This window comes from Silurus meridionalis, chromosome 29 (genome assembly GCF_014805685.1).
Source record: "Silurus meridionalis isolate SWU-2019-XX chromosome 29, ASM1480568v1, whole genome shotgun sequence".
Lineage (NCBI taxonomy): Eukaryota > Metazoa > Chordata > Actinopteri > Siluriformes > Siluridae > Silurus > Silurus meridionalis.
In genome coordinates, this window is record NC_060912.1 from 12,265,032 (window position 1) to 12,291,157 (window position 26,126).

General features: G+C 41.4%; 2 protein-coding genes and 1 long non-coding RNA gene across 5 annotated transcripts; 2 read left to right on the top strand and 1 right to left on the bottom strand.

Moving 5' to 3' along the window:
* The first annotated feature begins 1,621 nt into the window (after positions 1-1,621).
* On the top strand, positions 1,622-10,176 carry LOC124381911 (retinal cone rhodopsin-sensitive cGMP 3',5'-cyclic phosphodiesterase subunit gamma-like). Its single transcript, XM_046843845.1, has 5 exons — positions 1,622-1,644; positions 6,849-6,937; positions 9,028-9,180; positions 9,343-9,383; positions 9,676-10,176. The coding sequence occupies exons 3-5, from the start codon at positions 9,035-9,037 to the stop codon at positions 9,750-9,752; spliced, it is 264 nt and encodes an 87-aa protein (XP_046699801.1). The 5' UTR covers positions 1,622-1,644; positions 6,849-6,937; positions 9,028-9,034; the 3' UTR covers positions 9,753-10,176.
* On the bottom strand, positions 8,981-19,639 carry LOC124381915. Its single transcript, XR_006924943.1, has 2 exons — positions 19,500-19,639; positions 8,981-9,022 (listed from the first exon to the last, which is right to left on the bottom strand). It is a non-coding gene; the product is annotated as an uncharacterized LOC124381915 (long non-coding RNA).
* Positions 13,555-20,390, top strand: zgc:65811 (uncharacterized protein LOC393524 homolog). Of its 3 annotated transcripts, none has more exons than XM_046843839.1 (9): positions 13,555-13,670; positions 16,323-16,413; positions 16,504-16,594; positions 16,943-17,040; positions 17,486-17,560; positions 17,687-17,788; positions 17,930-18,034; positions 18,778-18,855; positions 19,203-20,390. In XM_046843839.1, exons 2-9 carry the CDS (start codon positions 16,348-16,350, stop codon positions 19,371-19,373), a joined length of 786 nt encoding a protein of 261 aa, XP_046699795.1. In that variant the 5' UTR covers positions 13,555-13,670; positions 16,323-16,347; the 3' UTR covers positions 19,374-20,390. The 3 variants fall into 3 exon arrangements, with proteins under 3 accessions (XP_046699795.1, XP_046699797.1, XP_046699796.1); XM_046843841.1 differs by having other exon boundaries at positions 19,565-20,390; XM_046843840.1 differs by having other exon boundaries at positions 13,557-13,666.
* Positions 20,391-26,126: the final 5,736 nt, after the last annotated feature.

Genomic DNA, 26,126 nt, shown 5'->3' on the forward strand with positions numbered 1-26,126 from the left:
TCTAAGGTAAAAAATCAGTACAAGTTTGGAAGCCACCTACACACACAAACACACACACACACAAACATACACCAACCTTGAAGACCTGGCCCCTCTCCCCTTGGCTCATCTCAGTAGGTTTCAACCTGCATTCTTTTCAACTCCAGCAGTCACTGAACAGCAGACCAGATGTTGTTAAACAGATGTTGTTGAAGAGTCCATGAGCAGTGCAGGGATGACTGTAGAGAGGTGAGATATTTCAGGCAGCAGTTATTAAAGTAGAGGTGTTGGAAGCAGGACAAATCGTCAAGTGAAAGGATCTGAGTGACTTGTGAGCTTCTCCAGAACAGCAGGTGTTGTGGGGTTTCTCCCAGTATGCAGGGGTAAGTTTTTTAACAAAAGTGGTTTAATGAAGGAGAACAGTGACGGCGTCATGGACACTTGAGGCTCACTGATGCGTGTGAGAAGCGAAGGCTTACCTGTCTGATCCAATCCAACAGAAGTTAATGCTGGCTCTAAACACACAGAGCATAACAGCGAGCTGCATATGGATCTGCAGAGTGGCCAAAGAGCCCATGCTGATCCTCTACACCACCCAAAACTGCTCCATTAGACTTCAAAATTAGACCATGGAGCAACAGAAGAAGCCTTGTCTGTTAAATCATATTATGCAGATGGCTGGGTGTGTGTGCTTTTGGTGTACATATGCAGCAGATTTGCACACAGTGTAGAAGTTAAGCAGATGTGCTCCAGGTTCCCCAGGTCGACTGAGCGATGCTTTTTAAATGCAGTTTTCAAATAAAATGAATAAAACTGAAATCAGGACTGAGCAACTATAAAACATTTACTGTTTTTCTCAAGAGCCACTCAACAATGTCCTACTGAAAGCTGAATTATCTCCCCAGCTTCAGATGTTGGGCAGACTAAAACAGGTTACTATGCTCAATGCTCCACCAGATGTTTCTTCAGTTCTAACAAGATGCCTAGCTCCTGCTGATGAGAAGCATGAGCAGGAGATGCTGCCACCACCATGTTTCACTGTTGGGATGGTTTTAGGCAGGTAATGAGCAGTGCCTGGTGTCCTCCAGACACAATGTTTAGAATTCATGCCAAACAGTTAATTCTTGGTTTTATCTGACCAGAGAATCTTGTTCCTCAAAGACTCCTTTAGAGGCCTGTTGATAAACCTAAAGCAGGCTTTGTGGGTTTTGCACTGAGGGGAGGGCTGCATTGATGGTTGTGATAATCAGGTTCTTGGTCACCTCTCTTACTAAGGCCCTTCTCCCCGATTGCTCTGTTTGGCTGGGTGACCAGCTCTTGGAGAATTATGGAGGCCACTGTGCTCTTGGGAATCTTCTGTATATTTGTATATTTGTAGATTTTTTCCCAGATCTGTGCCTTCAACAATCCAGTCTCTGAGCTCTGCAGCAGTTCCTTTGACCTCATGGCTTGGTGTTTACAGAGAGGTGTGTGTCTTTACAAATCAGGTCCAATCAATAATCTTTTCCACAGGTAGACTCCAGTCAGGGTGTAGGAACATCTCAGCAATGATTGCAGAAATGGGATGCACCAGAATTGAATTGAAACTGGAATTTAACTGAAATGACACACACACACACACACACACACACACACACACACACACACACACACACACACACACACATTCTTTTGCATTCAGGCAAAATACCTCTTAACCAAAATGTCAGTGTTGGACACTTAATGATCCCTGTTTCTGATTACACACTGCTTAATGTGTAATGTGTTGCAAAGTCTTGCCAAACTCCCCATTCCCATTTAATGGCTGTTTTTCCCTTTAAGAGACCCATTATAGCCATCTGAAAAACTGCCCCCTCCACACATACACACACACACACACACACACACACACACACACACACACACACACAGAAATGTTAAAAGATGGACTAAGTGTAATAATGAACGACATGTTTGTATTTTTGAAGTGTGTTAAGTAGAAAATCAGCTGCACACACTAACACGGTTTTTTTATTTCCAGCGTTTCTCATTGTGTAGTGATTCTATAAAAAACCCACAGCAGTAACGATACACATGACAAAAATCTGTGAAACAGATGTGCAGAAGGACAAAGTACACACACACACACACACACACACACACACACACACACACACACACACACACACACTTGAATTCAGCTGTGTGCAGAATTTAACAGAAAATCTGTAATAAATAAAAAATCTTTATATAGAATTTATATCCATGTGACCATCAGTCAAACATCTCAATCTTTTAGATACATTTCAATAATAATAATAATAATAATAATAATAATAATAGTAATAATAATAATAATAGTAATAATAATAATAATAATAATAATAATAATAATAATAGTAGTAGTAATAATAATAATAATAATAATAGTAGTAATAATAATAATAATAATAATAATAATAATAATAATAGTAGTAATAATAATAATAATAATAATAATAGTAATAATAATAATAATAATAATAATAATAATAATAGTAATAATAATAATAATAATAATAATAATAATAATAATAAAAGCAAAAGGAATATTCAGCAGTGTTGCTGAGTTCTGATTGGTCAGATGGTGATTAGTTCTCTATAGCAGCAGCTCTGACAGTATTGCAGGTTTATATTAACGCACTCGCTCTGATTCACCATCATTTTCACAGTAACAATACAGAGGTGATGAAGGTCCTAAACCTGAGAATAGATTGTCCAGAGTTCAAGTACAGGTCCAATGATATGCAGTTAAACATATCAAAACAGAAATAGAAACTCTGAACAGAAGTGCAAATAACAATGTATTTAAATAAATAAATCTAATATCCATGATGAAATAGCAGATGTGGTAACTCACATGGTCAGAACAGGACCAGCTACACAGGACGATGTCTTTTAGCTCAGTGACTTATGAAGGTTGGTGCTCCCTGTGACTGTGAGTGCAGCCTTGTGCTGCCATCTATTGGCAGTAAAATTTTTTAAAGATTCTAGTGTAGTTTAAAATGTACAAGAGGATATAAATCTAAAAAAGTTGTGTGTGTGTGTGTGTGTGTGTGTGTGTGTGTGTGTGTGTGTGTGTGTGTGTCGTATTCATGGATTTAATGTTCCTTCTTTTTTTTCTAAACAGGAAATTACAGTACTCACTGTTTCCCTGATATTTATCTTTCTCTTTTATTTATTCCACTCCTCTGTTCTTTCTTTTGTTTCTGTATTCTCTCTCGTACCCACAGTCTGAGGTGAGAGTCAGCATCAGTTTCAGGGTTTGATACTAATCACATTCAGAGGTTTAGTCCAGTTTAGAGTCAGGTTTAGTGTTTAAACTGGAGTCTCTCTCTGTTTCTGTCTGTATAATAGATACAAAATGTTGATGATTATGATGATATTGAAGATGATGTTGATGATGGCGAGTATTGATGATGATGATGATGATGATGATGATGATGATGATGATGGTGATGTTTATGATGATGATGGTGATGGTGATGATGGCGAGTATTGATGATGATGATAAAGATGATGATGGTGATGAAGGTGATGATTATGATGATGATGGCGAGTATTGATGATGATGATAAAGATGATGATGGTGATGTTTATGATGATGATGATGATGATGATGATGGTGATGTTTATGATGATGATGATGATGATAATGATGGTGATGTTTATGATGATGATGATGATGGTGATGAGGGTCTAAAGCAGGAACATTTTCTAACAGTTAGAAAATTGTAATAAAGATGTAGGAGTGCTGTTACTTCACCTGTAGCGAAAAATAATCAAATACAAATATGGAGAGTTTAAACAATCATACAACAGTGACACCTAGTGGGCATAATGAACCTGGTTCTCAGGAAGGTGTTTTTGAGCTCAATTACAGAAGCAAGCAGCATTTTCGGGTTCCAGGCATCCAGACTCTTTTTTTCTCGTTAGGCATCCAGACTCTTTTTTTTTCTCTTTAGGCATCCAGACTCTTTTTTTTTCTCTTTAGGCATCCAGACTCTTTTTTTTTCTCTTTTGAGCTGCACATTCACAGATGTAATACAGCTGTTCTCTAATCAATGACATGAAATCAGAATCATAACATTTAATCAAAGCAATTCGTGTGTGATTTGTAGGTTCACTCATGTTGTGTATAAAGTGATCAGACAGATGTAAATTCTCTGACTGTAGGAGGAAAGTTCAGAATGATTAAGGTGATCCGATCCAAATCTGGTCAAGATCGGACACAATCTTGTGTAGCAGCAAGAATAAAACTTGCATTGATGTAGGGATGTTTAGCATGCGGTAGCTAAGTGTTAAGGCATTGAGAAAGTCACAACTTTAAATCCCACCACCACCAAGCTGCCACTGCTGGGCCCTTAAGCAAGGCCCTTAAACCTCCCATGCTCGGGATAAGGGAATAGTATACCGAATGCCATAAATGTAAATGTAGCCTGTTATTGTAACTTTTGACCAGCAGGTGGCATTCAGATGACACATGCTGGGTTGTGTGAGGTCATGGTCCTGAAGATACCTACCATGGTCTGTGTCAGTGAGCAGATTCATTACTGAGAAACACACAGTATAATCTCCTGTGGAAACAGATTTTTGGCTTTTTACAGCCAAATCTTTGGAAGAATTGGAAATCATTTTAAAACATTTTGTACAATGATAATGATGCCAGAGAAACCCGAATCTAATCTACAGTAAGAGTTAGAAAAATTCATCTCAGAGTGTATTGAAGTCAGTGTGATCCAGAGGTTCCAGAGTGTCTGACTTGTAAATTGTGTACAAATACTTAATTCTTCTTCTTCTTTCGGCTGCTCCTATTAGGGGTCACCACAGCAGATTATTCGTCCCCATACTACTCTGTTCTCTACATCTGCCTCTTTTAAACCAATTACCTGCACCACCCTCACATACGTCTCTGCCACACCAGACTTTCTCATACAATACCACAACTCCTCTCTCCACCCTGTCCTACACTTTCTCTAAATCCACAAACACACAATGCAGCTCCTTTTCTTTTCTAGATTGACTCTCCACCACTTCATCTAAATCACACCAGAAATGCCCCTTCTCCTCCATCTCACAGCCCACGTGTGGAGCATAAGTACTGATGACATTTATCATCACCCCTTCAACTTCCACCTTCACGATCATCACTCTATCAGAAACTCTCTTCACCTCCACTACACTCTTACTGTACTCTTCCTTCAGAATCCCCCCTACACCATTTCTCTTTCCATCCACACCATGATAGAACAGTTTAAACCCACCTCCAATGTTCCTGCTCTTACTCCCTTTCCACTTGGTCTCCTGAACACACAACATCTCTACCTTTCTCCTCTCCATCATATCAGCTCCCTCTCTCCCTTTACCAGTCATAGTACCAACATTTACATTCACACATTTATCGCCAGTCAGTTACAACTGTTAATCTGTGTGTGTGTGTGTGTGTGTGTGTGTGTGTGTGTGTGTGTATGTGTGTGTGTGTGTGTGTGTGTGTGTGTGCGTGAGTGTGAGATGCAAATGCTAATGCTTGAAACAAGATTACAGATTTACCAACTTTATCCGTTTACTTCCTACAACTGCTTCTAGATGTTTCAGAGCGAAACAGACACACACACACACACACACACACACACACACACACACACAATGCAGAATTAAAAATGGAAATTCCTTTATATCCTTTAAATAATAAAAGTTAATCCCAAACACTGGAAGATAAAATACGGGAAACGGAAACCAGAACAATTCGACACAACACAAGCAATTTGACGTTACTGTTGACTAATTTGCTAATAATTTTCTTTTCGCGTTGTTTTTTATCTTATTTTATTTACTTTTTTTTCTAATAAAATAAAAAAAATTGGTTAAAAAAAATGCAAGAAATGTCTGAGTTTATCTTCTGTAACGACTCATCATGTTTAATAAATGATATGAAACTGACATTTTTAAATATTTTATATTCATTTCCTCTTTCTTTTCCTTGCGTGTGCTGTTTCCCCGAGGTACGAACCTGAGGTTACACACCTGCACAATCCCTCACAAATCAATACCTCACAAAGAAAAGCTGCCAAAAAAAACAGCAGCAAACATAATCAGGGTCATAAACCATTTACGAGAAAACAGTATTGTTACAATCAGAACAAACACATTCATATAAACCTTCATCAACCATTTCTGACCAATCAGAGAGCAGCACATCAACATTACCGTTTCTCTGAAGTGTGTTTTCTATTTTCACTAATTTGATTCAAACACAAAACATGTGAGGGTCTGAGTATGTTATATAACAGTGTGTTTACAGAGCCAAGCTGCCAAACACACACACACACACACACACACACACACACGCAACGTTGTGGTTACTGACGCAAAAGGCTTCAGCCAATTAGCTAATAATAACCCACTTCACACACACACACACACACACACACACACACACACACACACACACACACACACACACACTATTATATATACCGGTAATACATCTATACAGAATTTTATTTTTGATGTACTTCCTGTTTTTTCCTCTTTATATTCCTCTCTGTTATTGGCTAAACTCTGTTTCTGTCGTTTACACGGCTTTTCAGCACAAATATACAAATAGAATGTGTTTTTGTTTACACCAGAACATCACACCTTTACACGTTTTTCTTTTTTCTCATCCAGAGCAGGAGGAAGATGAGGGGGGGGAGGAAGAGGAAGAGGAGGAGGAGAAGTAGGAGTAGGAGGAGGAGGAGGAGGGTGTTTGTTTGATTCTGAGACTTCATGATTAGTTAAGAAGGATTGAGGGATCAGGAGTCGCCTATAAAAGAAACAGACTGAGGATCTCGGATTATTATACAGTCCACACACACACACACACACACACACACACACACACACACACACACACACTGCTGTCTTCTACACACTACCAGTGAGACGAACGTTGCAACAGGTAAGAGTATCATACACACCTGAAGTACTAAAATCCATGTGTGTGTGTATTGTGTAGTGTGTTTGTGTGTGTGTGTGTGTGTATGTGTGTGTGTGTGTGTGTGTGTGTGTGTGTTTTTGTGTGTGTATTGTGTAGTGTGTTTGTGTGTGTGTGTATTGTGTAGTGTGTTTGTGTTTGTGTCTGTGTGTGTGTGTGTGTGTGTGTGTGTGTGTGTGTAACCCACAAAAACATGGCCTGAGTGAGAAGGACGAGAGCACGTTCTCTCCTGTCAATCAGAGATAATAGATGATCATATTACTGTGCGGTTAGCGTTTTCCTCCAGATGTTCAGCTGGGTTAGCATGGGCTGGAGGTAGATACCATGGTTTCTGGATGAGTGGCACAAAAGAGGCAAAAGATCGCTAAGAATGGATAGACAATTTCATGGTCAAAGATCTAAAATGTCAGTATACTGCTCCAACACCTGCTCAATTCTGGTCTCCTTAAACTGGACAGTTGTCATCAGTATTGTGTGGTTTAGGTGGAGTACAGGATCCTCATGCTTTTAAGCACTTTTGGTCCAGAAGGGTAGAGCAAATGTTTTCACTTCCCAGGTGGGGAAGTGCATCTCTATAGAATGATGGTACATTTATGGCAATATGAATGGTGTAGGTACAGTTAAGTGTGCCAGGGCAGGGCAGGGCGGGCGGGGCAGGGCAGGGCAGGGTGGGGCAGGGCAGGGCAGGGCAGGGCAGGGAAGGGTTCCTCACCACCACCATGTCCACTGTTTAGCTTCACATCACAATGCTTTTAAATTCTCAGTGGGTTCTCACAGTGTTGACTCCATGGAGCAGGCAGGAGGAAACAGAAATAATTTCACCAGGGAATCATGAAGATCTTGAAGATCTATAACAACAAAGTGAAGACCAACTGATTAAAGTGACACTTGTTCTAGGACATGAGCGTGTTTCTGTAAGGACTTATATGATGTGTGTGAGAGTTCTCAGTCTATATGCATTCCCAAGAATTCCAGAGAAATATTCACATAGCTAATTTGCAGGTCATGTAAGAATGTCTTCAAACAGTTTAGCTAAGACATGATGAAGAGCTTGCAAGTCAGTTGTGATAGCATCAGAGGAACCTTAACACAGGGGTTTCAACACCGCTTGTCATTCTGTTTATTGTGACATCATGGTTCTTGCTCAGTCTTACTACATTTCCACACCGTTCCTCTACAGCTGACACGGCTCTTTGTGTCAGGTTGTGAGAAAGACCTGAGAACCCAAACCTCATAGCGCATTCAAATCAGGTGCATCCTGCTGACCAATTTTTGGATTTGTTCTGAGCAGTGTAGGAAGTGAAACTCTCGTGGTTATGATAAAAAAACATAAGAAAACCTCTTCTGGGTCACCTCACTTTCTAAAGGTGAAGGTGACCACGATTACCAGCTTTCCATACTTACAGGACTGTAAATAAGAGGCTAATCATGGAAGCTGATCTCGCATGATGTTTTCTGGGAAGCCATAGTGGCTAAACAGTTGGTTTTCAAAAACCTACTTAAAATGCAGCTGGATGAGAACCTCAGCACATTAGCATACTTTATAATCATCAATCTGGCAACATTTGACCTTTTAAGTTGGATTAATCAAGACTGTGGGATTGGTTGAAGGAGTGAAGGATTTAGTCATGATTTAAATATGCAGAGATGGAGAGGCTGAGGAGGTGCCTACATGCCACATGGAGAGCTTTTAGCAGCACTTGGCTCAGCAGCAGGTCTCTCAGCATTTTACTGTAACTGACTGAAATGTGGTTTCAAAGTAAAAAAAAAACAGGATGTGAAGGTTCCTCAGGAAGATCTGGAGCCGGCCCAGAGTAATCTTTAGTAATCCAGTAAATGACATCTGCTGCCTACTTCAATCAGCCTACACACACACACACACACACACACACACACACACACACACACACAGAGAAATCTTAATTCTTAGAGTAGTGTGTAATCCAGATTAGTATTTAACTTACACTGAAGGTCAGGCAGCAGGAGATATAAAAACATCTCTCTCTCTCTCCTCTCTCTCTCTCTCTCTCTCTCTCTCTCTCTCTCTCTCTCAGGATCAGGATGAACTCTGCACCCCCTGCAGGAAGTGCATTATCAGCTCCAGCAGGCGGAGTTGGCCCAACCACGCCGAAGAAAGGGCCGCCCAAATTCAAACAGAGACAAACACGCACATTTAAGAGCAAGGCACCTAAACCTGGCCAGAAAGGGTACGTTTACACACACACACACACACACACACACACACACACACACACACACACACACACACACATACACACACACACACACACACACACACACACACACACACTTGAAATTGCCATTCTAGATCAATGTGTGTTTGCTAACTGCAACTTCTGTTTTATTAGGTTTGGTGATGACATTCCAGGAATGGAAGGGCTCGGCACGGGTATGTATTGTCAGTTATGTCCCCCACACACACACACACACACACACACACACACACACACACACACACACACACACACACACACTGTACAAACTGGTTTTAACAGCCCACTCTTTTTCTCTCCATTTACTTTTTTTATTTCCTCTCACTTTTTCCCATCACCCTTTATTTTGCCCCACTTTTCTTTTCTTTGCCCTTTTCAATTTTTTTATTAAAAATGTCCCCCATCCTGATACCCCACTTTTCTCCACCTCTCTTCTCTTCCCCCCTCTCTGCTGCCCCCCCCACTCAGATTTCACGGTGGTGTGCCCCTGGGAGGCTTTTGGAGACATGGAGCTCAGCGACCTCGCCAAATACGGCATCATTTAAATCCCGCCTCTTTTTTCTTCTCTCTGCCTTTCTCTCTGGCCCTGTTCCTAAAAGATGCCACGCCCTCTTTCTGAATAGAAAATACTTTTATTGATGTAAATGTATGAATATATTCTTTGTTTTATTATTATAATTATTATTATTATAATTATTATTATTATTATTTTATACTCTCACTTATGATCATTTATAATTCATGATGTTGCATGTGAATGTGCTCATGTAAATAATGTAGTCTAAATATTCTGTTCTCCATTAACCTCCACTGTCCACCTCCACAATCCACCTCCAATATCCACCTCCACTGTCCATCCCCAATATTCATCTCCAATACCCACCTCCACTGTTCACCTTCACAATTCAACTGTACTGTCCACCTATTCTGTCCACCTCCACAATCCACCTCCAATATCCACCTCCACTGTCCATCCCCAATATTCATCTCCAATACCCACCTCCACTGTCCACCTCCACAATCCACCTCCAATATCCACCTCCACTGTCCATCCCCAATGTTCATCTTCACTAACGCAGAAGTAATGTGAATGTCTGTGTGGAATTATTTGGGGTAGAATGCAGTAATATTTGTATTTTCAATAAAACTGTCTTGTTTCCTTCTTGTCCTTGGTCTTGTTCATCTTCTTCTGGCTAAAGTCTATAATATGCAGAAGTTGTCAAATTTAAAACACTAATTGAGGAGGAAGATTGAGAGGGAAATTTTTGACCAAAAAATCTCCACAAGTCCTGCAAATGCTCCTCACCCTGCTGGCGGTTTGTTTATCTGGATCTTTTTTTTTCTACAGTCAGAAGATCACAGCTGTTTCTCAGAACAGACTGAGTCACTGTTTTGTGACTTACAAGGAAAAAAGCACCTACTGGAAAATAACTGAGTTAGTTAACAATGAGATCATTACAATGAGATCACACATACACACACACACACACACACACACATTTGAACGTCTGCACATTTGAACGTCACACACACACACATTTGAACGTCTGCACATTTCAACGTCTGCATTATAATGCTGTTTAGATGAAGCTGTACCTGAGGGAGTGAAGGTTTTATACAAATACTTTTTAATTATAACAGAGAAAGGCTGAAAATAAGGGTAATGGAGGTGAACAGGAAACCCAACTATGGAATCACAGGAAGGGTGGAGAAGCGAGTTTCAGAGAGACGGGGAAGTGGACAATACAAGAAAAAGAAGGTGAAAAGAAATAAGGGGAATTTGCTAGGGTGAAGAATGAGAAAAAAAAGAAAGGTGTCATGTGACCCCGGGGTATAAATATAAATGTGTGAAGAGTGTGTGTGTGTGTGTGTGTGTGTGTGTGTGTGTGTGATCATTTTAATGTGATTGAGTGACCAGCTTCTATGAGCGATTTAATTGTATTATTATTAAGAGTGTTTTATTAGGAATCATCTGCAACAAAGAATCCACCTGTGATTTGTCTGCTCAGAGACGGGTTCTGAGTTCCAACACTATCTATTTCAAGATTCCTGATGTTGCAAACAAGAGCAAAATGTGTTTAAACACCAGATAAGGCTCTTGTGAAGAACCTGATTTACTTGATGAGAAACCGTTGACTGATTTAGAGTCTGATGAAGCAAGCTTTGCACAATGCTCAGATAATCTTTCAGCGAAAGTTCCGGTTAACAAGTGTCAGAAACCCAAAGAAAATCAAATGCCGCAGCATCAGGCAGTGGATCAGACAGTTTCATTCTTTCAAATGTAAGTAGAAGAGGCAGTTGGTGGAAGTGATTTACATGGAGATATTGAGGAATCCTTAAAGGTAGATAAAGTGGCTATAGCTGATGAGTGTCTGTAATTTCTTCTGTAAGTTCTTGTTACGTCTGTGGAAAACCACAGTCGAAGTCTCTCGCTATTTGAAAAAACACATATGGCAGACGTTGAGGTTGCAAAAGCACTGTCATTGCCAAAGAACTCAAAAGAAGGTAAAGAACTGCTGGAGAAACTTAGAAACAGGGGCATCTATCAGCATAATTTTAATGTGGTAAAGAAAGGAACTGGGATGCTCAAAGTAAGAAGAAGACCAACCAGAACTTGTGTTTCCAAAAAGTTTACGCATTGCATAGCACCTAGTACAGCAAAAAGTGATGTTTGTTTGTAAAAATCTATGGCAGCATGTAAGAACATGTTCTTTAAACCCAGTAACATGTTCCTGAACCCTAACCCTAACCCTAACCCTAGAATCTCAGTGAACACCATGGTAGGACCAGGGTTTTGGGTTTGGCAGCCATTGCAGAGTCTACATTCCCACAACAGATATCTCCAGGGGTATGGAAGCTCCTCAGCGTAATGAAACAAGATGAGGTTGCCTATTTATTACGGAATGACTTTTGCATCCTTCAACTAGCACAGTCTTTTTTTAATAAACATGGAAATGACACCACCAAGCATGAATATATCCGTCAGAAGCTTCGTGAAATCTGAAGATTTTTCATCAGCTCTGCGCAGTGAGTCTTGCATGCACAACCTTGAGGAAGCTGTAAAACCTGCCAACTTTCCAAATGTTGTTCAAGCTGTCAAGACCGTGTCTGGCTACGACGAAGAAAGGAACTGTTACCAAACTGCAAGCCTAGCATTAAAATTGGGGCAAACTTTACAAAAGGTTTGTGAGATCTTGTATTGTAGAGCTTTAATGGCAGAGGATGAAGAGCTAATCAAGTCAACCCAGACATTTAAAAATCTGTATACCATACAGTGGTCAGAGCTCATTTCCCACACTCAGTGAAGCAAAATTTACCAACTCAGTGACTCTGCCATTTACTCATGATGTTCTTCACAAACACCTTGAGACAACTGCAGAGACGTCATTTGGAAAAATGAGCAAAGCGCCATCACCACACAGTTATGCAGAGCTTGCGAAAACCAAACTTGTAAGAAGAATTCTGTTTCTCCATTACAGGTGATGGAGAAGTATCAGAAATGCTAGTAAAAAGCTTCCAGGACAGAGATAATGCTGTTCTTCATGAACAGAAACAGAAACTTTGCAGCCACTTCAGCAGAGTTTAGATCAGAGGAAAACACATGGTGGATGCACTGACACTTTTCCTCAGTAAAAGAAAGGAATGTGTGTTAGTGAATAAAAACTGCTTCTTTTTTCTGCCATTACAGGAACCAGAAATACTACATCTCAGTGTGGTGCTCAAAATCCAGAACATCTTAGATCAGCTGCAATCAAACCTTTTTTCTGAGGGCCACACAGTAGTTGGTGTATTGTTAAACCAGTGTCCTGATAAAGCGGGTATGTCCTTACAAACACTACTTTTGTCAGAGGCAGAACATTTGTGTAGAGGAATTCTGTTTTATTTATTTATTTATTTATTTATTTATTTATTTATTCACCATAGCACAAGGGAAAAGATGAGTTCCTTTAAACCATGCTACAACTTGTTTGCCAGACAAAGTCTACTTAATACATAAAAAATAGTATGTGTGTGTGTGTGTGTGTGTGTGTGTGTATGTGTGTGTGTGTGTGTGTGTGTGTGTGTGTAAGGAGATAAGCTGTAATAGCCGTGTAGCCTGGGGCAGTATTAATAATGACTGTATAGTAATTATATGAATGATGTTGGAATTGTGAGGAACACCGCGGCACACACACACACACACACACACACACACACACACACACACACTCATTGTGAATCCCAAACCACCTAAAACCTGCTTTCTCTCCTTTAAGGACAGTTTCACTTCTGAGATCGCTTTCATTTTCCTCTGAAACACTCCTCCACCCCACCAGACATGACCAATCACAGTGTGTGTGTGTGTGTGTGTGTGTTTCCGAACAGATCACACACTCTGCAGCTGCAGTAAAGAGCACACAGAGATAAAAACAGTCGCACGCGCGCGCATCCATTAGCAGAGAAAACTCCAGACTTTCAGGTCGGTAAGTAACAGAGCGCACGCGACTCAACCGGGTTCATGTGTAAAGGCGACGTGTGTGTGTGTGTGTGTGTGTGTGCGTGTTTTCAGCTAATAGCGACGTTAAAAGCTTCAACAAAAGGGGCAATGTCCCAGAGTAGTGAAGGATAAAGTGTGTCTGCAGGGAGGATTAGGACACAACCGCCTCTGAACATCTGCACTGTGGAGACACGATTTGGAACACGGCCCATTACCTGGTGCTGAGAGGGGAGGGGGAGAGCGAACGATGGGGAAAGAAAGAATGGTTGAGAGAAGGGAAGAGAGAAAATAAGTGAGAGAGGTAAAGAAAGAGAATGGGAATGAGAATGAAAGATTGAGTGAGAGAAATATGAGAGAGAGAGAGAATGAGGGCGAAGGAAACGGGAGAGATGATGAGAGATATGAAGGCAGAGAGAGAGAGAGAGAGAGAGAGAGAGAAGAAAAATAAACAGATAGAGAAAAGAGAATGGGGAGAGAGAGGAGAAAAAGAATGAAAGAGATTGAAAGGGAGAGAGAGAAACAGGAAGAGAAAGATAGAGAGAGAGAGAGAGAGAGAGAGAGAGAGAGAAGGTGATGTCAGGTGAAGAAACGTCACCATTAAGAGAATGTTAACCCAATAACAGTGGGGGGTAGTTAACAACTCTGGTGGTCAGGGATTGGTTTTTTAGCCCTCTGGTGGTCAGTTTTGGTTTTTAGCCCTCTGGTGGTCAGGGATTGGTTTTTTAGCCCTCTGGTGGTCAGGGATTGGTTTTTTAGCCCTCTGGTGGTCAGGGATTGGTTTTTTAGCCCTCTGGTGGTCAGGGATTGGTTTTTAGCCTCTGGTGGTCAGGGATTGGTTTTTTAGCCCTCTGGTGGTCAGGGATTGGTTTTTTAGCCCTCTGGTGGTCAGGGATTGGTTTTTAAGAACTCTGGTGTGTAATGGAAAGTTTGAAGGTATGATTTTTAAAACCAACCAGAAGGTACTGCAGAATCTTTAATCTCTCACTTCACATTTCATTTCTTCCCACAAATTCACACACAAAGTGCCAAAGTCTTCCTGCTTTGTCATTGTGCATTGCTCAGTTCGGTGATGTGTTCAGCAGGTTCTGTTCAGCAGGTTGCAGCATGTTTTCTCTACAAAACATTTCAGACAAAACAATTGAAGGTTCTTATATCTGCAAATGTTACATCAGGGTTACAGGAAGGCTGAACCCAAAACATTCCAAAACATAAAGACCGAATGTGTTTCTGAGCAAACTTTTGTAGAATCGAACACTTTTATTTAGGGAGGAAATACCGGACGAGGGAAGACGTATTTACTGCCAAGTTTTGTTCTTTCGGTGTTTGATTAGGAATTACTTACTCATTACTGAAGTATTAAACCCACTCATATTCAGCACCTCTGCAGGCTAGAAAGGGTGACTGTAAAACACTGCTTTCAATAACTACACACTTGTGGTGGTTTAGGTTCAGACCAAGGTGGAGTTTATTCTTTACAATGTTTTCGATTAATCTGGAAGTCTAATTTTGGATTCTTTTTTGCTGTCTGAAAAAGTGTTTTTAGATTTCTGCTGGAGTAGAAAAGAGGAATGGAGAATGACATTTGTACAAATCCTTCTACCCGGGTGTCAGGTCCTGCCCACGGCGATCAGAACGATGGATCTGGTAGTCAAATCCAGCGTAGGATTAGCTCAGAAGGAAGACGAGCACCTTTCAGTCTTATTTAAATATTAAAATGTATTTTAATATTAATATAGCTGCTATATCAGAAGTGAGAGGGCTAAATGTAGCTCTAAATGGATAAAAAGTATGAATGATTGTCACATTACGGATATATCAGAGAAATTAAAATAATGGAAGGATGCATGCAGATAAAAGAATCATTTTGACTGTGGAGCTGCTGAGTGTTTTGGTACGTTGTTGTTGTCAGGGATGGAAACAGACTCCTCCTCCTCTGGTTTTGTTCTGTTGCGTGTACGAGCGTTCGTGTGGTTTCCATCCTATTTGCGCAAGCTGTGGTTAGATTGGTTTAGAAGGAAGGGTACAATGTGTTCACTCAGATCTGATTCAACATCTTCTTTTTGAAACATTGTTCCACGTGAGTTCCACGTGAAGCTTCTGAGTTTGAAACCTTTGTTGGTTTATCCGCAGCGCAGGAACTGAAAAAAAGTTGAAACAGTCCACAGATGTGTCTCTATCACTCAGGAAAGTACCATGGACCCACTTGTGGGGTTTCTAAAGCTAGCTTTTTCTTTGTGTTGTTTTTTGACTTTTGATTTTATGGTTCAGAAAAAGGGAATATTTAGTGATGTATTTAACAGAAATATAGTTTTTTCACCCCATTTTTATGTGCACAGTTTATCCATTTTCATAGCAGCTGAATGAAGTTTCTAATTTTTCATTACCAAGAAAAGTTCTTGCTTTAAACTGGTTCCAGAACCTGGTTTAGGGTGGAGCAGAAATGAGTGTCACTGATTCCTCATCTGATGCCCAGTCTGCCCCTCACTAAATCTTTCTTTTAGTGTTATATTTGTGTAGTTAGTGATGGATATTGTTTTGCTAAACGTGTTTGCAGCTTAAAATGGCATTAAATTCAGTGCTGATTAAACTGTAATAAAGTCTTAATGAGTGATGCTGATTATGTGTCCTCTGCCCTCAGGTGTGTGACAGCAGCTGTAATCATCATGGCGTTAAGTGGATGTGGACAGATCTGCAAATGGATCGTCATCCTGTTCAACATCCTCTTCAGTGTAAGCAACTTATTAATATTCATATTCCTAATCATGAAAATTGATCTTTAAAGGTTTAAAGGTTTAACTCCGTCTCTTCCCTTCTCTCAGTTGCTGGGATTAGGGCTGTTAGCAGGAGCATTGTATCTGCGCTTAAGTGCCGACATTCCCGGGGAACTGCAGACAAACCATTTCATCTTCAGTACGTTCTTTTCCTTATTAAATCCCACATCTATATATACTGCATTGCCAGACTATGGTGGACACCTGAGCATCAGAGTGCTGTGTTTCTTTTTGATCATCACATTCCCCATTTCATCTCCATTTTCTCTTATAATAAGCTTCAATTTTCTAGGAAGATGTTCCACTAGATTTTGGAGTGTGCTTGTGGAGATTCATTCAGCCACTTAGTGAAGTGGGGCTAACAGTCTGTGTCACCAGCATGTATGGGTGGAAAAGTCATGTGTCCAAATAGTTTGGCCATCCATCCATCCATCCATCCATCCATCCATCCATCCATCCATCTAACCCTTTCTAATCTCTCTCTCAGTGCTGGGGTTGTGCATTGCCATTGCTGTGGTGATTCTCATCACTGCTGTGGTTGGAGATTGCGGTTCTTGGAGCGAAAATAAATCTACGCTCAGTGTGGTGAGAAACACACACACACACACACACACACACACACACACGACAGTGTATACTCCTTGAGCTAAAAGATAAGAGGGTGATGAAGTAGCAAGTAAGCCCCGCCCCCGAACTGAAAAGAAACCCGGGGTCATTTCCACTGCTCAGGGTGAAAACACAGCATTAATCTCACCAGCAGTTCGGCAGTATTTCCATAACTGTGTAAAACAGAAATAACGTCTGAACTGGACAGTAAAACACAAATCCACCATCACTTTTATTGTTTAAAATGTAAACAAAGTCTAACTTTTGGCTAAATACAGAAATTACCAATGAATTCCGGATAAAATTCCCATGTTTCTTTTTTACCTGCGGAGAACTTCCTGTTGGCCGGGACTCTCTGGATGGTGTCATGACATCCCTCATCATAGAATTTACCCTATTTTCTCGTGCATGTCTCCCCCTGCAGTACTGTTCACTGCTGTTCCTGCTCGCCGCAGCGTCCGCCATCGGAGGGGGCGTGGCCTTCGTTAATAACAAAGAGGTACCTGAGCTTCAGCGTAACATCAATAAAGCTGCTCTTGTTTGTTTAGCTGGAGGCTGAGTGTGTGTGTGTGTGTGTGTGTGTGTGTGTGTGTGTGTGTGTGTGTGTGTGTGTGTTTCAATTCAGTTCTCAAGCCACGTTGCAGAGTTTTACGCCACCATCTACGCCCAGTACCTCATCAAAGGAGACATTATCCGAGCCTTCCTCCTCAAACTGTTTCACAATGCTGTATGACTTACACACACACACACACACACACACACACACACACACATGTATATACAAATATGTTTAATAGCCGATAATCCAACTTGCCTGTGTGTGTGTGTGTGTGTGTGTGTGTGTGTGTGTGTGTGCACATGTCAACAGTTTGACTGTTGTGGCCTGGGAGGAACCATGCAGACCATCATGGGTATCACCAACATCTGTCCACAGCAGACCTCCATACTGGGAATTCCTATCTCCACTTCTTCTGTAAGCCCCACCCACTGAATATCTGTGTTCAGGGTTTTCTATCATTTTATTTTTCATTTTCATTTTACACAACTGCATGAAGTAGCCATTCGATCCAAAACCAGCTTTACCAACACTGGTTCTGAGGTACTCATTAGCTAAACTAAGCTCTGGTTCTGAAGTGAGTTGATATTTCTTAGCTGAATGAGGTTATGCTTCTGAGGAACGTAAGCTAGTCATTTTTTTTATTCTCTTTTCGTCAGACAGTGTTGCTGGATAAATACTAATATTTGGTCGATACCTGTAAAGTATCCAGTCCCAGTCATTCCTCCCACTCACCACCAGAGTGCACCACGCCTTCCAAGAATGTTTAGCTTTGGACTACAGTTTCCAGAAGCCCCTGTCTGGGAACCAATATCCAACTCTTCCTTGTTCCCAGCAGGAAGACTATAAATGGGACACAGTCTTAAACACAGCTTGCTTGTTTGTTTTGTTGATGCTAGCCTGTAGTTCCACGTTCCGTGTGCACATTTTCACGGTTTTGACCTAGGACCGTTTAGCTTGTTTAGGATTGCTGCCTGCCATGACCTTTACCTGTTCTCTGTCTTACCCTTTTGTCTTCCCTTGGATAATTCTGATTGCTGTTGTTGACCCTGTCTGTTTAGACTACTCTCTTTAATAAAGTTTCAAACATTTGGATCCTCCTCTGTCTCCATGCCTGTCACGCCAAGTCTAACCCATTGTTACAATACCTCTGTGTGCAGAGTTGCCTGTCTCTGATTACAAGTGGCTTGCAGGCCTCTTCAGTTCTGACCTTTTTCCTGGTGATTGCTGGCATTCTGGTGAGTAATAATAATAATAATAATAATCCTCAAGCAGAACAAATCAGAACTGACATTATTTCATCTTTAGAACATGATTGACAGAATCATCCTGGATTAGAGTCAGGTTTAAGGTTTAGTCAGAGTCGAGATTAGGATTAATTGGAGTAGGGATTAGGTTTAGTCAGGGTTGGGATTTGGGTTTAGTTTACATTAGAATACGGTTTAATTTTTAAATTAGTGTCTGGTTTAAAGGGTTAAGACATTTAGACTGTACACTCACACTGTCTCTCTGTGTCTCTCTCTTTCTGTCTTCTTCACCTGTGACCTCTGTCTGCCTGTCTGTCCCTGTTTCTTGTGTTGTGTAGATCGTAGTTACTGTGTGTGCTGGTTTTATTTGCCAGCAGCTGTCCCGCCCTGTCCCCACTTCTCCCCCCTACATCCCTCTCTCCACCAGTACCTGTTCTCCCTCCTCCTTTACCATCTGCTCCACTGTCCCTTCTTTCTCTCCTCCATCCTACACCTCTGTGGCTGAATAAGTCTGATCTGTCTCAAAGCAGACAAGTCTTTCCTGATGATGTTTAGAGCGGGATGAGTAGAATTCTCTCCGTCTTCTTTTTTTATTCACTAAACTTTGATCTTCTGGGTTTTTTTCTGGTTTTCACCTCTCTCTCTCTCTCTCTCTCTCTCTCTCTCTCTCTCTCTCTCTTTCTTCCCATTTTTCTGCTAGTTCCTGGTGTTGGTCTGCAGTGTTATGTTGGCCTACAGCATAAAGAACAGCGTTCTCTATTCACCACCATTGTACTACTGATCCACAAAAGCTAAATGGCTTAACACACCATCCTCTGTCCTCCACCTAATACTTTGATTTTATCCAGTTGGTGTTGGTGTTTCCTTCAAACATCCACACAATCTGCTGCTAATACTTCCTCCTTTCACCTCTGTCTTCTCCTGGCTTTTGCCATTCCTACATCTGATTTTCTCCTGTCTTTATCTTCCCTACTCAGTCTTTTCATATCCGTCTTTTATCAGTAATATCCTTCAATCTCTTCTCAAATCCTCCTCTCCTCCACCCAGTCTTCTCAAATCCTCCTCTCCTCCACCCAGTCTTCTCAAATCCTCCTCTTCTTTACCTAATCTTCTGAAAACCTTCTCTCCTCCATGCAGTCTTCTGCCACTGCTGTATTTTCCCCTCTCTTCTTCACTTCCTCTTTTCTGTTCCATCTATTCCTCCTCTTTCCTACAGATGTGTCTACTCCAGTGGAAGAGACATCACACAGAGATGTGGCCCCCAACCCCCCACACACACACACACACACACACTCACACTTAGTGATTTGTATTTTTTTTGTAGGTAAATTATATAAAGTAATCCAATAATTTTCAATTGTTTCTTTTTATTTGTTTATTGAAAGCACTTTTCTGCAGTAGTTTTATTTACTCTATGACTTTGTACAAGATTATTTACTTGTATTTTAGTTCACTTGTGTGTCAATGTTACATTTTCTATTTGTTCATTCGTTTTTTTTAAATGAATAAACCTCGGTGTGACTGTTTCACTGTGTGTGTTTCATTTCTGAATTGACTTAGTGACCGAGCCTCAAAATGGCTGCCGTTCCCACACTCACACACTGCACCCCTTTACTACACACACTGTGTGTGTGTGTGTGTGTGTGTGTGTGTGTGTGTGTGTGTGTGTGTGTGTGTGTGTGTGTGTGTGTGTGTGTGTGTGTGTGTGTGTGTGTGTGTGTGTGTGTGTGTGTGTGTCTGAAAACCTGCCAAATGTTGTAGTTCCCTCAGGCAAAGACCAGTGTTGTTCAGCTCTGTGTGTGTGTGTGTGTGTGTGTGTGTGTGAGAACATCACGTATATACGTGACAGAAAGGACAATGGAGTCAGTGTGAACAGAATGTGGGAAATTCAAAAAACTTTCTCAGAACATTTTATCTTTAGTGTTTAAAGCTTCTGGTGCTGGAATAAAAGATTTGTTTCAGAGTTTGTAAAAATCCACATTACTGTAATTATCATGTTTACACTGGTCAAAAAGTGAGTACTGGATTGTGATTGACTGGAAGTTCAGGTGTGAGTTCAGATCGTTGGTAGTTTGCATTTGTCAGTTGAATCTGCATTAATGCGCTGCTTATAAACACCTGTAACTATAGTAACATGTAACATCCAGTTCCATCCAGAGTGAGACAGCGAATAACCTTACTGAGCTCCATGGAGGAGTTTAGTGTGTGGTGGAACTTCTATGATGAATACGGGGTTTTTGTAAATAATCGTCTCGAGATGAACTGGAGAAGAAAATGTCCCGTTAGGAGGCGCCACAGCAGACCATCCACATGTTTTAATTTGGCACATGTTTTTACGCTGGATGCCCTTCCTAACGCAACCCTCCACATTTATCCGGGCTTGGGACACTAACATCCTGTAACACCTCACACCTCCACCTGCATTATCACCTACATATACAGGTATGAGAAGACTGTGAACTGTAATCGATCATCATCAGTGGGATCAAATGAGAGATCAGATTCCTGTGAGACTCAATTTTCTCGTTTCTTTTGTCAATCAAAAGCATGAGGTTAAAAAAAGCCAACTATGAGTAATTACTATAAAATGAAGATTCTATTAGTTTATCCACTAGAGGGAGCTGCTGTGGTCACACCAATATCTCACACACACACACACACACACACACTGGGCAGGTCAGAGGGAGGGACAAGGGTGTGGCTGATGATTCATAGTCATGTGAGTTACTAAGTGACAGGAGAAATAGTTTTTTTTACATAATGAATGTCTGGTGTTTGTGTGTAAACATGTATATGTGTGTGTGTGTATATGTGTGTGTGAATGTATATATTTGTGTGTGTGTGTCTGTTTCTGTGGGTCTGTATATATATTTGTAAGTGAATAAGTGTGTCTGTTTTTGTGTGTGTGTGTGTGTGTGTGTGTGTGTGTGACATTCCATTCTAAACGGCAGGACAGAGAGTGAAAACGAGATGTTCTCTGTAACCATGGAGACATCTGGAATGTAAATGCGATATGACATCACTTCCTGTCACAGTTTTCCCCACAGGCTTTTATTCCCGTGAATGAATGTGTTTTATTTTCGTGTGTGTGTAGACATCTGGACCTGACCAGCCAGGAGTTCTGGTGCTCCTCAAGAAATCTTTCTCACACACACACACACACACACACAGACACTCTCACACACATACTCTCACACACACACACACACTCTCTCACACACACACAGACACTCTCACACACATACTCTCTCACACACACAGATTCACATACACTCAACATGGTCACATACACACTCACACTGTGTGTGTGTGTGTGTGTGTGTGTGTGTGTGTGTGTGTTGGGTTGGGAGTTGCTGATGAGTTTTGTGAAATCTTGCCTGACAAGATTCTAAATTCCTTTCCCTGGCCCTCAGCAGGGTGTGTGCTTCTAAAGGAAAGCATGTGTGTGTTGTAATATTGGTTGATGCAGAATTCACAGTTACACTGCATGTTCCTAATATCAACACTATATAATCTCTAATAATGGGGTGTGTGTTTGAATTTGAGTGTGTTTGTGTGTGTGTGTGTGTGTATACATATGTGCATATGTGCATGTATGAGTGAGTGAGTGTGTGTGAGTGTGTCTGTTTAAAAGCATGTGTGTGAGTGTATTTGTGTAAGTGTGTGTATATATATACACATATATGTGTGTGTATATGTGTGTGTCTGTGTATGTGTGTGTGTGAGAGTTTCTGTGTGAGTGAGTGTGTGAGTATTTGTATGTGTGAGTGTGAGAGTGTGTGTGTGTGTGTGTGTGTGTGTACTCCACCTCTCAGCAGGTATCTCTCCCCACCCTGCACACACTCCCCCTGATCCTCTCTCGGCTGGTACCAGCGTCTCTCTGTGAGTAAAGAAGACCTGCTTCTACACTCGTCTCTGTCCCACACCGAGCTTCTGGAATGAACTTTCACAGGAGTCTTTAACAGTCCTCACACCACATCTCAACCCCTGCACCAACACGTTTTATTTTCACAACATTTGTTCATCACAAAGATGTTTTAACGTCAATCATTTAAATTAAATTCATGTTTATTTGTTTTGCGCTTTTAATAATGAACATTGTCTCAGAGCAGCTTTACACAGATAATGTGGTGATAAAAATGAATAAGTTCTTTATAAGTGTACGTTTATCTCTGATGAACAAGTCGGTGGAGACTGTGGTTAAGGAAAAACTCTCTGAGATGCAGAAGGAAGAAACCTTGAGAGGAACCAGACTCAAGAGGGAACCTCATCCTCATCTGGGTTCCACCGAATGTCCATTTATTACAGATAAACGATGTTGAGGTGCAGTGATGGAGATCAGAGCAAACTGTAGTCCTGAGTCAGTGTAGCAGACTGTTGATATTAACCACAGTCCAAATCCTCAAAGCTCCTGATCTTACTCCAGAATTTCATGGATCCACCCAAGGCGTTGATGAGAAACATCTCTAGCTGCACAGAGTCGCCTCTAAATGAAGAGAACATTATCCAGAGCCAGACCAGGACGAATTGGGAAGATCCATGGAGGGAAGAGGAGCAGGAACAGTGATCACTGGAACCTCAGGAGCATGTTTAACTCCACTGAGAGAGAGAGAGAAGAGTGAGAGGGAGAGAGAGAGATAATTGTATGTGTGTAGGTGTGAGTGTATGCATATTAGTGTGTGTATGTAAGTGTATATATATATATGTGAATGTATGTGTGTGTGTGTGTTTGTGTGTTATATTTTTATTATGCTTAAACGAAACTTATTTCTTGGAGAGGTTTCCCATGTGATCTACGATGCCCGTGGTGTCTCTTCTGATCAGGGAAGAATCAGAGCATTTATTGCAGGCAACAGAAGTATATATTCACACTGGAAAGAAAAGCTGACCTAAAGCTGTTTCCTGTTTAGATGTGTAGATACACTAACCCGAGATGTGTAGATACACTAACCCGAGATGTGTAGATACACTAACCCGAGGTGTGTAGATACACTAACCCGAGATGTGTAGATACACTAACCCGAGGTGTGTAGATACACTAACCCGAGATGTGTAGATACACTAACCTGAGGTGTGTAGATACACTAACCCGAGATGTGTAGATACACTAACCCGAGATGTGTAGATACACTAACCCGAGGTGTGTAGATACACTAACCCGAGGTGTGTAGATACACTAACCCGAGATGTGTAGATACACTAACCCGAGATGTGTAGATACACTAACCCGAGTGTGTAGATACACTAACCCGAGTGTGTAGATACACTAACCCGAGATGTGTAGATACACTAACCCGAGGTGTGTAGATACACTAACCCGAGTGTGTAGATACACTAACCCGAGATGTGTAGATACACTAACCCGAGATGTGTAGATACACTAACCCGAGATGTGTAGATACACTAACCCGAGATGTGTAGATACACTAACCCGAGGTGTAGATACACTAACCCGAGATGTGTAGATACACTAACCCGAGGTGTGTAGATACACTAACCCGAGATGTGTAGATACACTAACCCGAGATGTGTAGATACACTAACCCGAGGTGTGTAGATACACTAACCCGAGATGTGTAGATACACTAACCCGAGATGTGTAGATACACTAACCCGAGGTGTGTAGATACACTAACCCGAGGTGTGTAGATACACTAACCCGAGGTGTGTAGATACACTAACCCGAGTGTGTGTAGATACACTAACCCGAGATGTGTAGATACACTAACCCGAGTGTGTAGATACACTAACCCGAGGTGTGTAGATACACTAACCCGAGATGTGTAGATACACTAACCCGAGTGTGTGTAGATACACTAACCCGAGATGTGTAGATACACTAACCCGAGATGTGTAGATACACTAACCCGAGATGTGTGGATACACTAACCCGAGATGTGTGGATACACTAACCCGAGATGTGTAGACACACTAACCCGAGATGTGTAGATACACTAACCCGAGTGTGTGGATACACTAACCCGAGGTGTGTAGACACTAACCCGAGGTGTGTGGATACACTAACCCGAGATGTGTAGACACACTAACCCGAGATGTGTAGACACACTAACCCGAGATGTGTAGATACACTAACCCGAGGTGTGTAGATACACTAACCCGAGATGTGTAGATACACTAACCCGAGATGTGTAGATACACTAACCGAGATGTGTGGATACACTAACCCGAGATGTGATACACTAACCCGAGATGTGTAGATACACTAACCCGAGTGTGTGTAGATACACTAACCGAGTGTGTAGATACACTAACCGAGTGTGTGTGTGTGTGTGTATGTGTGTGTGTGTACACTAACCCGAGTGTGTGTGTGTGTGTGTGTGTGTGTGTGTGTGTGTGTGTGTGTGTATGTGTGTGTGTGTTTGAGTGTGTGTGTGTGTAGATACACTAACCCGAGTGTGTGTGTGTGTAGATACACTAACCGAGTGTGTGTGTGTGAGTGTGTGTGTGTGTGTGTGTACACTAACCCGAGATGTGTGAATACACTAACCCGAGGTGTGTAGACACACTAACCCGAGGTGTGTGGATACACTAACCCGAGATGTGTAGACACACTAACCCGAGATGTGTAGACACACTAACCCGAGATGTGTAGACACACTAACCCGAGGTGTGTAGATACACTAACCCGAGATGTGTAGATACACTAACCCGAGATGTGTAGATACACTAACCCGAGATGTGTTGATACACTAACCCGAGATGTGTAGATACACTAACCCGAGATGTGTAGATACACTAACCCGAGATGTGATACACTAACCCGAGATGTGTAGATACACTAACCCGAGATGTGTAGATACACTAACCCGAGGTGTGTAGATACACTAACCCGAGATGTGTAGATACACTAACCGAGGTGTGTAGATACACTAACCCGAGATGTGGATACACTAACCGAGATGTGTGGATACACTAACCCGAGATGTGTAGACACTAACCCGAGATGTGTAGATACACACTAACCCGAGGTGTGTAGACACACTAACCCGAGATGTGTAGATACACTAACCCGAGATGTGTAGATACACTAACCGAGATGTGTGGATACACTAACCCGAGATGTGTAGATACACTAACCCGAGTGTGTGTAGATACACTAACCCGAGTGTGTGTAGATACACTAACCCGAGATGTAGATACACTAACCCGAGATGTGTAGATACACTAACCCGAGATGTGTTGATACACTAACCCGAGATGTGTGGATACACTAACCCGAGATGTGTAGATACACTAACCCG